Raw genomic sequence first — 12,755 nt, 5'->3', positions numbered from 1 at the left:
GAATTTTAAAGGCCTTTGCAAACAGTTTAGATCCAGATGAGATGCCACAGAACGTGGCGTCTCATCAGGGTCCAAACTGTTGGCTATTCTGATAGAATTCTTTGAAAAAAATCAAAGAAAATTCTTATTTTAGAAATTCAGCAGACAACATTTTTGCAGACAACTAATTTCCCAGCATGCAAAGGGTTAAAAGTGGCAGCAAAGCAATGTAACTGTTTATCATCACATAAGAACCCATATTAACAATATCTAAGTATCTAAAAATGCTGCCTCTAGAGTGTTACTTAACTTAATGATGTTTCAAATATATGACCTAGTGGCCTAGTTTTGGGGCTAACGTGACCCACACTAATAATTGGCCTAACTATTGTCAAGATAAACATTCAGACCAAGTCTCCATATTATAAGATGAACAAGAGCACCACATAACGGGTGTCACGCTCGGCTGCGGGTGCAGTTTTGAATAAATTAAAGCTTGACAGAATTTGTTGTTTTTGTGTGTGTTATTTTTAAAGTCACAGTGACCTTGACCTTTGATCTAGTGACCCGAAATTTGATGTGGCATTTAGAACTCATCAAGGTGCAGCTACATATGAAGTTTCAAAGTTGTAGGTTGAAGCACTTTGATTTTAGAGCCAATGTTCAAAACCTTGACAAACTGTTAAGGTTTTAGCACGACGCGGACGGCGCACACGACGATGGACACGACGAGCTGGCTATGACAATACCTCGGGTTTTCTACGAATACAGCTGAGCTAAAAATGAAGCCTTTAGACTGCTAAAAGCTAAAAGTTGACAACATGCTATGCAAAATGCATGTCTAAAGACGACTGACATAGCATGGTCACAATAGCTTACAATAAGTGCTTCAAGCTCAGGTGACCTAAAACTATCAGCAGCATCAACAAACACAAAACAACAGTAAACTAACTTGGCGCTATAAGAAAAAAAACAATTATATACAAAATAGACAGCTAGTTTAGAAAACTGAACAAAAAGTACACATCTAAACTAAAGAGCAGGAACAATTCAAAACTCGGCAAAACACTATATGCTTACTAGTTAAAAACTGTAATAGTTTACATAGCAAATCTAATGTGAATAAAGTTACCCATAACTTGTAATTATCACTTCACTATGGTGCACATAATACAAGTCATCTTATTAAATGCAGAAATAGTGTTTGTCCTATAGGTTTCTATCTCATACTCTAAAACCTAATATGTTTTATACCAAAAAAATAACAAGAGCACCGCATAACGGGTGCCACGCTCGGCTGCGGGTGCATTTTAGAAGAAATAAAAGCTTGTCAGATTTTTTTTAGAGGTCACAGTGACCTTGACCTTTGATCTAGTGACTCAAATATGGGTGTGGCGTGTAGAACTCATCACGGTGAAGCTACATTTGAAGGTTCAAAGTTGTAGGTGGAAAGCACTTTGATTTTAGAGCCAATGTTCAAAACCTTGACAAAATGTTAAGGTTTTAGCACGACGCGGACGGTGGACAGAACACGACGAGCTGGCTATGACAATACCTCGGGTTTTCTCCGATAACAGCCGAGCTAAAAATAACAAAAGATACCAAATGGAAGCTTTTGCATTTTTTTCATTAACCCATTTATGCCTACAGTCTAGAAAAAAGGCCTTGGCAAACAGCAAAGACCCAGATGAAACGCCGCATGATGCAGCGTCTCATCAGGGATTGCGCTGTTTGCTTAAAGAAATTTCTGTAAGAAATGTTCTAAATATAGAAATTAATATACTAGACATCCCTAATTTTGTAAATAAATTGATCCAATTTTGAAGGATGGGAGAGTCCACTAGGCATAAATGGGTTAATACTGGATCCGTTCTTTCTTATTTAAAAGAAATATCAGCTATGATCATTTGATTTATCTATGCATGTGAATATTGGAATATAGAGAATGGGGATATTTGTTGATTTATCAATGCATGTGAATATTGGAATATAGAATGGGGATATTTGTTGATTTATCAATGCATGTGAATATTGGAATATGGGATGGGGATATGTGACTATTGATGCAAGTTGCTGCACACTAAGTGTCAAACAGAGTTTTTCTATTATGAGCGTATTAAAAAGTCACCAACATAATTAATTATGCCCACATTTTACGATTTATCTAAAAGTGCATGGCCTAAACCCATCAGCTACGGGCGAAGATTCACAACGATCATACATTTTTGCAAATATTCATAGTATTTAAATTTTGTCTGATCAATGACGTATAATAGCCATAATATTAACTGTTGAACTTTAATTTGTCTGTATAAGGGACACAAGTTAATTATCTTTTTTTTATTCCTGTAAAATTGTGTTCAAAGAGAACAAACAGCAATTATTCAAAGTCTTCATGTGATAACTTTGATATATTAAAGTGTGGTTAAAAAAGGAAATCATAAAACAGTGCAATGTGCCGGGTATTAATAGGAAATGATGCACAAATTTAATACTCCTGATACCTCCTATCAACAGCCAGTTAAATTTCAAGCTTTTAAAAGCAACTTTCAAAGAATTTGTTCAGATAAATAAACTATTACCAATGGAAATCAATAACACAGATGGTGACTTATAAATTACCATTTAAACATTTGAGCTTTATGTTTATCTGCTGAACACAAAATAATACTGCTTTAACATTATGTTAGCACTAGAATACAAATAAATTGACATTTGTGTACCCCATACATGCTGGTGTAATTATAAGGTAATCTGACACTGTTTTGTGCGTATAAATAAAACAGGAACTGAAACTGAGTAACACATTCCAAGGACACAACAATCCACCTTACCTCCGTATTGGGGTGCATTACCTAAAAAACAAGAGACACAGTTAAAAATTGTTGTTTTTTTATGCAAGGATGTCATCTACAGTTCAGAGCATGAAGCAAAATTGTAATCATGGGAACAAAAATATTGGGCCATTTTTAACTCTGAAAGATCAATGGTCCAGAAATGGCTTTACAATATCCACATGACTTGTTTGTAGGGAATATGCCTCAATGTACTGTATGATTGATCTCACTGACTGTTTCAGAGCAAGCAATGAAACCAAATTATCTTTACCTCTCTAAACAATTGTTGAAACAAAACAACATGACAACAATTATGTGCATGTCTGTGTTTTAAGCATCAATTTGCCCCACACATTCCATGGGAACATATAACAAAACAAATTTGAAGTAAAAACAAACACAAAATACTTTGGACCCCATTTTTACAGACGGGACCCCTGCACAATCATTTACCCGAATACTGCGGATCCATAAACTTGCAAACATATGTCTACCCATGTTTATTGTTATGCTAGGGACATGTATAACTTTGCTACGGGCAACATGCTGTTTTCATAGGATTACCATTCTTGGCTAGATATTTCAAATCTATCTTACACACATTATAGTCCTAACAAGCCCTTTTAACTGTTCTATACACTTTTTGAACCCATGTTTATTTGAAAACCAAATTGAAACAGACATTTAGTTACTGTTTATCTGTAAACATATTCTATAAAGACAGTCATGCATGCACCCATCAAAGGTTGAAAACGTGGTGTACTGAGGATATATATCAGCAGCAAATTTTAACATGTTTACACCTTTTACATTTTACATTAAATTATGTTTTTATGTTGTCTTAATACTATACGTGTAGTTAAAACCTGATATCAACAAAATGATGGGAAATTTTTTAACTATGTTCTGACCAAATTTCATGAAGATCAAACAATAAATGTGGCCTCTTGAGTGTTCACAAGGCAAAATGTTGACGACGCACGACGGACAAAAAGCGATCACAAAAGCTCACCATGAGCACATTGTGCTCAGGTGAGCTAAAAATGCAGATAATTAAACCATCAAGATGGAATCATTTTTAGCTTTGCCATAGAGAAAGTCAATAGATGCATAAGACAGTATAACATAAAATGATCATCAGTTTTTCAGTCATTTTATAAGTACATGTTAGCAAAATAACAGCTCATCTAAACAAGGGCTGTTTGTAAAACATGCATGCCCCCATATGGGCTGTCAGTTGAAGTGGCAGCCATTGTGTGAATACGTTTTTTGGCACTGTGACCTTGACCTTTGACCTAAAAATTAATAGGGTTCATCTGCGAGTCATGATCAATGTACCTATGAAGTTTCATGATCCTAGGCGTAAGCTTTCTTGTGTTATCATCCGGAAACTATTTTACTGTGTCAAGTCACTGTGACCTTGACCTTTGACCTAGTGACCTGAAAGTCAATAGGGGTCATCTGCGAGTCATGATCAATGTACTTATGAAGTTTCATGATCCTAGGCATAAGCGTTCTTGAGTTATCATCCGGAAACCATTTTTCTAAGTAGAGTCACCGTAACCTTGACCTTTGACCTAGTGACCTGAAAATCATTAGGGGTCATCTGCAAGTCATGATCATTGAACCTATGAAGTTTCATGATCCTAGGCAAAAGCGTTCTTGAGTGATCATCCGGAAACCATTTTGCTATTTCGGGTCACCGTGACCTTGACCTTTGACTTAGTGACCTGAAAATCAATAGAGGTCATCTGCGAGTCATGATCAATGTACCTATGAAGTTTCATGATCCTAGGCATAAGCGTTCTTGAGTTATCATCCGGAAACCATTTCACTATTTCGGGTCACCGTGGCCTTGACCTTTGACCTAGTGATCTGAAAATCGAAAGGGGTCATCTGTGAGTCATGATCAATGTACCTATGAAGTTTCATTATTCTAGACATAAGCGTTCTTGAGTTATCACCCGGGAACCATTTTACTACTTCGGGTCACCGTGACCTTGACCTTTCACCTAGTGACCTCAAAATCAATAGGGGTCATCTGCGAGTCATGATCAATGTACCTATGAAGTTGCATGATCCTTTGCCTAAGCGTTCTTGAGTTATCATCCGGAAACCATCTGGTGGACGGACATACGGACATACAGACATACGGACATACTGACCGACATGAGCAAAACAATATGCCCCCTCTTCTTCGAAGGGGGCATAATAAATAGAAACATACTTGGACAGCTAATTCTCCCCTGGTGGAGATAGATAACACAATGTTTACTGAATATAAATAGCGAGTTCCTACAATAATCAATTCAATGTGAATCATAATGTGTTGATTATTGCCAGCATAAGCATAATTGTTTTTCCCCCAAACCTTCACTTCACTTAATAAAAAAAAACAACTATGCTGTCTAATTAGCTGCTTTTTGTTGTTGTTCAACCAATATAAAACCTTACACATTAAGAGTTCGGCAGTTGGAGACATATGCACCCCAAACAGGGCTTTGACCTAGTGACCCCAATTTCAATGGGGGTCATCTACTGTCAAAGTCACATGCACATGGGAAGTATCAAGCCAATCAGTCAATTTGTTGACAAGTTATTGATCAGAAACTATTCTTACACTTATTGTGAAAGTGACCTTGACCTTTGACCTAGTGACCCCAATTTCAATAGGGGGCATCTACTGCCCAAGGCCAATGCACATGTGAAGTATCAAGGTAATCGGTCAATTCGTTCATGAACTATTGATCAGAAACGCTTTTCACATTTATTGTGACAGTGACCTTGACCTATGACCTAGTGAAACCATTTTCCATAGGGGTCAACTACTGTCCAAGGCCAACACACGGGCTAAGTATCAAGCCAATTGGTGTCAATTAGTTGATGAGTTATTGGTCAGAAATGCTTTTCACACTTATTGTGACAGTGACCTTGACCTTTGACCTAGTGACCCCAATTTCGATAGGGGTCATCTACTGTCCAAGACCAATGCACATGATAAGTATCAACCCAATGGGTCAATGCATTTACGAGTTATTGATCGAAAACGAACTTGTCTACCGACAGACCAACCGACATACAGCAAAAAAATACCCCCTCATCTTCGAAGGAGGGCATAAAAAAGGGAAAAACAATAAAAGCAAGCAACAATGTTATAACATATCAGGTAGATGTTAGTAAAAACAACAGTATCGTCAAAATACTAAATAATTTCATATTTGTCACTGTATGTTTCTGGAAGTTTTATTTCTAAGTAACTTAAACTAAAACATGTGCAGTTTTAACTGCATTTATAACGAAAACCAACCAAAACTATCGCAAGCATCTCACTCACCGGGTTGACTGTATTGTGCAGGTCCTGTTATGCACCAAACCTTATAACAATCAATCAATATATGGGCATGTTATAGACAAAACATTATCAGTATATATGGGCTGTGCTCAATGAAAAAGGGGTTTAATACATGTGCATATATTGTTCTCCCAGATTAGCCTGTGCAGTCCACTAAGAACTTCTAAGACTTGCTAACAAGAGACTATCTTTAAATGGAAAATACAATAAAAGCAGAAAGTGTTCTCCCTGATTAGCCTGTGCTGACTCCACAGGTTAATCTGGGACGACACTCTACGTACATGCGTTAAACCCCCTTTTCAAAGAGCACGGTCCATATATAGATACAATTAAGTAAATAACAAGTGAAGACCATTTTTCCACAAAAGCAGTTAGTGAAAATGGGCAATTATGACATACATTCATAACATGAATACACAAACAAGTATAACCCTCAAGCAAATCTTGCAAAGCTGTTAACATTCCTTGTCAAAAAGCATTACATGAAGGAAGATTGTATTTCATTTCATTTGTGGCAATATAAAACAGACATTTTTCATGATGGAATGTTAGTCTTTAACGGCAGTAATATGACAACATTACTATTATAAAGCAGCAATACACAATACATATATAAAATACAAGCCATATATCATAAATGGCTCATGACTAGGTTAGTTGAAGCAAACCCATAATGCCTTTAATACGATATTTGTGGTAATTTAAATATACTCATTTACACATAATTAATAGTTTCATAAAATTCCATTACCTGGGGGCTGTTGGGGGTATGCAGGGTCTGAAATGAACATGAGAACATGTATAAATAAGCTGTGCTCTGTGGAAAAAGGGTTAACGCTTTCTCACTCAGAAGCAAAGTTAACCCATTTATGCCTAGTGGACTCTCCCATCCTTCTTAATTGGATCAATTTATTTCCAAAATTAGGGATGTTTAGTATATATATTTCTATATTTAGAATATTTCTTACAGAAATTCCTTTAAGCAAACAGCGTAGACCTAAATGAGACGCCGCATCATGCGGTGTCTCATCTGGGTCTACGCTGTTTGCCAAGGTCTTTTTTCTAGACGCTAGGCATAAATGGATTAAAATGGCCCGGTTTATATGTTGTCTTCACTTTAAGTGCAGTTAAAACCTGATATCACACGAATGTTGGGACAATTTTAACTATTTATAGGAAATGTTGAAGAAGATAATCATAGACCTTGCTAAAAATCACTAGGGATATAACAATCTTTAAGTGACTCATCTGTCAAATATTTTGTAAACAGTGTTTATATGTTACAAACATGGATGGAGATTGATTGAGATTTTAAAATACAGTGTAAACATTTCAGATTTTTTTTTCTGCAAAACGCAAAATGGTAGTGCTTAAACACGATACGCTTCGTAGCAGTTTTAATATTTTTCTTTAAGAGAAGCACTGGAATACAATTAACATGTTTGTTTCTGACATGAAAACTTCATGCATGCGGGTGTAATTATAAGGTAATCTGACATTGTTTCATAGGTAATAATTAACAATAACTCCAACCTAACAACGCATGCCAAGAAAACAACAGTGACCCTTACCTCCATACTGGGGTGCATAGCCTTATAAACAAGAAAGTTTTTGTAAAGATTTTTTGTTTGTTTCATAAATCAAACACTTATAGTGACCAATGGTAAGGACTGATCAAATAACTCGCTCTTTACCCTTTCCCACTCTGATAGCAAAGGGAAAATGGCTATGTGAAAACAGCATAAAACCAGAACAGCCTGAAAGTAACTCGCAGTCTGTTAAGGTTTTATGATGTTTGCTGCTCATCAGTAACTATTAGGGTTAGAAATGAAGCCTTTAAAACTTGAATATAGAAGGTCTTTAATTAAATTTACATTTATAAGGGACTTAAAATGCATCAAAATACGTTTCTAAGTGGAAAAGGGTTAAATGAGCGTTAATAGTTGTTCCAGAATTAACCTGCACACAGGCAAATCAGGGTTTACACTTTTGCTTACATTGCAATTTTTGTTTGACGTACGTCTCTTCTTAACAAAACAAACACACAGTTATAACGGAAAAAATTATCGTTGATTAGCCACTGCAGGCTGAACAGGCTAATCTGAGAATACAATTTTTTATGTTAAAGACTATGGTCTTATTTGAGTACATATTGGCGAACTTTATCAACTGTATTCCTCAACTGAGTTCAAGATACACCAATAGTCGAAGCCTTGACCTGATTACCTAGTTTGTTTACCCCATGTGATCCAGATTCAATCGTGGCTTTGATATTGTCAAGATAACCTTTCATCAAAATTGAGTATGTGTCTTCTAGAGTGTTAACAAGGTTTTTTAAGATTTGACTCCGTGATCTAGTTAATGGACACGTGTGATCCACATTTCAAACTGGCCCTTGATATTGACAAGTTTAACACTCTGATTCTGAACAAGTTTCATCAAGATTGTGGCACAGTGTGGCCTCTTTAGTGGTTAGTAAGGTTTTTCTTATGCTAGAACACGTGACCTGGTTTTTGCATTAATATTACAGTACTTAGAATCAAATTCAGTCAACCTTTTGTTAAGGTAAACATTATTATCAAGTTTCATCAACGTTATGTCATATATAAGGCCTCTAGTATAAGTCGTACGAATTGTAACAAGATTTTTCTATCATATGGCCTGTTGATCTTTTTTTATGCATGTGACCCAATTTTAGATTCGGCCTAAACAGTGTCAAGCAAACATTCTGTCCAAGTTTCATTAAGATTAAGTAATGGATATGGCTCCTTAGAGTAGTTACAAGGCTTATCCACGATTTATCAATGTGACCTAGTTTGTAGCCACACATAGTCTAGACTTGAATTCCTAGTTGATATAGTCAAGACAATTATTCTGACCAAGTATCATCAAGATTGAGTCGTACATGTGGTATCTAAAGTTGTACCAAGGTTTTCCTTAGATTCCATGTTGCTTTGGGACCTATGTTACCCATATCAAAACTATGCTTATATATTGTTAAGATGAACATTCTGAACAATGTCTAAAATGGTCATAAATAAGACATGTACAAGTTTGGCAAGGTTTTTCTAACATATAAACAGGTGACCTTGTTTTTTGACGCATGTGACCCAGATTTAACTTCAGTTCAGATACACTCAAGATAAATATTTTGACCAAGTTTCATTAAGTCTTAGTCAAAAATGTGGCCTCTACAGTGGGTACAAGATTTTTCTAATATTTGATCTGGTGACTTATTTTTGAACACTTCTGACTCAGATTCAAACTTAGTCTTGATATTTTCAAAATACACATTTTGGTAAAGTTTCATCAAGATTGTGTCATAAATGAAGACTCTGCAGCTGTAACAAAGTTTTTCTAACCTTTGACCTTAAATGCTCAGTTTTGGTCACAATTGACAGAGATTCGAACTCTGACTTAACTTTGTCAAGATAACCATTCTGGGGTCGCCGTGATATAATGGATATGATGTCCGCCTAGTGAACAGGAGGTCAAGAGTGCAATCCCCACTGTGGGAGCATGCTTTAGTTTTCCACTAAAGACACCAAGTACTGGTTCTAGGCCCAGGAAAAGGACTTGAGAGCTTTTAAAATAATTAATAAGTACTTTCAATGCAATTGAGCTAGAATAAATAGGATGAAACTAAACTAATCCTTCTGACTAAGTTTCATCAAGATTGGATGAAACAAGAGCTGTCAGAGGACAGTGCATGCGCTCGACTATTCGAGTGCTTGACAGTACAACGTAAGCAATCATGGGGAAATTGTTCATATTCAATAACTTTTTAGACGATCTTTAAAAAATAAAATAAGGAAAACAAATAAAAAATTTGGGGGGGGGGTTGAGAGGGGGTATAATGTGGGGTGTGGTCATTTATTAGACGATCTTTCAAAAATAAAAAAAAAATAAAAAAAATGAAATAATGAATGTGACAAAATTACCAATAGCTTAAAAATAAGTGCAATACAGAATAAAGATAACAATGTAAAGAACTGGGCCATTAACATGTACTTTGAACAGAAAAACAGGTATATTTACTATTTAACTAAACACTTTTCAGCAACAAACAAACTTTGCATGTGCATGCATAAACACATTTTACAGAACAATGATTGAAGACACATGCATTTTTTATGGATAAATTGTTTATAAATCTTAGTTTACATGTAGGTAGAATAAAACAAATGTATAAACAAAATGACAAGCAAAGTTCTATGTAACAAGAGATGTGTTTGTCAGAAACACAATGCGTCGCTATTTTTTTACCTTTGACCTTGAAGGATAACCTTGACCTTTCACCACTTATAATGTTCAGCTCCACGAGATACACATGCATGCCAAATATGAAGTTGCTGTGTTCAATATTAAAAAAGTTATGAAAATTTATGTTTTTCATTTTTTGACCTTTGACCTTGAAGGTTGACCTTGACCTTTCACCACTCGAAATGTGCAGCTTCACGAGTAGTAAGAGATTGATTGGAGAAATGAATCATTTTCATTTTTTTATTTTTGACATTTGACCTTGAAGGGTGACCTTGACCTTGACCTTTTACCATTCAAAATGTGCAGCTCCACGAGATACACATGCATGCCAAAATTGAAGTTGCTGTGTTCAATATTAAAAAAGTTATGATAAAACTTTAAAGAAGGTTAAAGTTTTAGGAAAGAAAAATACAATGATATTTGACCTTTGACCTTGAAGGATGACATTGACCTCAACTTTTCACCACTCAAAATGAGCAGGTCCATAATATACACATGCATGGTAAATATCAAGTCGGTATGTTCAATTTTTTAAAAGTTATCAAACTTTAACCAAGGTTAAAGTTTTGGACAGAATGACAGACAGACAGACAGGACAAAAACAATATGCCCCCGATCTATCGATACAAAGGCATAAAAAACAACAGATTTGTTTGTCAGAAACACAATGCACCCTATTGCGCCGCTTTGAAATAATATTTCAATATATCATTTGGCAGGTTTAGAAAATGTCTCCCTTTTAAAGCTTATTACTTCCCTTGGATTGTATTTTTTACCTTGAAGAATGTCCCTGACATTGACCTTTCACCACTCAAAATGTGCAGCTTCATCAGATACACATGCATGCCAAATATCAAGTTGCTATCTTCAATAATGCAAAAGATATTGCAAAACTTTAACTAAGGTTAAAGTTTTGGGACAGAATGACAGACAGGCCCAAAACAATATGCCCCCGATCATTCGATCCGGGGCATAAAAAGCATACAAAATATGTAAGCAAAATCATGTTATGTTTGATGTCTTCTTCCCACTGTCAGCTTGTCTTCTATAGTAACAAGTCTGTCCATGACAAACCTGCATGCATTAGCAACATAAGAAGTCATTTCAGGAAATTTCAATGTAAACAACATCATTATGTTATTGATTTATTTGCATTAGTTGTCATAAAATGAAGCACTATAATATTAACATACACCTTTCTGAGTGAGAAGAACGATACAAAGATTAAATGTATCAATACACCTTTTATACACATGTCAGTATAAAGACAGGTTTTTATCATGGAACCGCTCTTACATGTATATATAGAGCATCTTTAAGTATTTTAACCTCACTCTGGTAAAATGAGGATTAATGCATGTGCATGAAGTGTCATCCCAGATTTGCCTGTGAAGTCTGCACAGGCTTATCTGGGATAATACTTTCTGCTTAAGTGGATTTTTTTCTTTTACTTAAGTGGATTTTTGCTTCGTAGACTTCCTTTAAACGTAAAATTCAATAAAAGCGGACAATGATGCCCCTGATTAACTTGTCCAGACTACATAGGCTTATCTGGGACAACACGCACATGCATTGAGCCCAGATTTCCCAGATCAAAGCTCCATTATTATAAACATACTTGGAGGAGGCATTTCCTTCTCGTTACCGGGATATGGTGGTGGGGCTGACATCTTGTACTGAAATACATGTAACATTTAATCATTGTAATGCTTATAAAACAAGAGATGTGTTTGTCAGAAACACAATGCCCCCTTTTGTGCCGCTTTGAAGCCATAATTTGACCTTTGACCTTGAAGGATGACCTTGACCTTTCACCACTCAAAAATGAGCAGCTCCATGAGATATGCATGCATTTTAAATATCTAGTTGCTATCTTCAATATTGCAAAATTTGACCTTTGACCTTGACCTTGAAGGATGACCTTGACCTTTCACCACTCAAAATGTGCAGCTCTATGAGATACACATGCATGCCAAATATCAAGTTGCTATTCTCAATATTTAAAAAGTTATGGCCAATGTAAAAGTTTTCGGACGGAGGGAATATTTGACATTTGACCTTGAAAGATGACCTTGATTTTCACCTTCCACCACTCAAAATGTTCAGCTCCAGGAGATGCACATGCATGACAAATATAAAGTTGCTATCTTCAATATTTAAAAAGTAATGGCAAAATGTTAAAGTTTTCAGACGGACGGAATATTTGACATTTGACCTTGAAAGATGACCTTGACCTTCACCTTTCACCACTCAAAATGTTCAGCTCCAGGAGATACACATGCATGCCAAATATCAAGATTATATCTTCAATAGTGAAAAAGTTA

The 12,755-nt window shown here is 35.7% G+C and overlaps 1 protein-coding gene across 3 annotated transcripts in view; it reads right to left on the bottom strand.

Annotated features, from left to right (window-relative positions):
- Nucleotides 1–12,755, bottom strand: part of LOC127867407 (lipopolysaccharide-induced tumor necrosis factor-alpha factor homolog) — a 191,717-nt gene that overhangs the window by 166,932 nt on the left and 12,030 nt on the right. For all 3 annotated transcript variants that reach the window (XM_052408528.1, XM_052408530.1, XM_052408529.1), the window contains exon 3: nucleotides 12,050–12,107. In XM_052408528.1, coding sequence (XP_052264488.1) covers nucleotides 12,050–12,107 — 58 coding nt within the window. The remainder of the gene's footprint in view (nucleotides 1–12,049; nucleotides 12,108–12,755) is intronic.

The sequence above is a fragment of the Dreissena polymorpha genome, chromosome 2, assembly GCF_020536995.1.
Source record: "Dreissena polymorpha isolate Duluth1 chromosome 2, UMN_Dpol_1.0, whole genome shotgun sequence".
Classification (NCBI taxonomy): domain Eukaryota; kingdom Metazoa; phylum Mollusca; class Bivalvia; order Myida; family Dreissenidae; genus Dreissena; species Dreissena polymorpha.
Note: the sequence above shows the minus strand (reverse complement) of the source record. Positions and strands in the feature narration are given on the sequence as shown.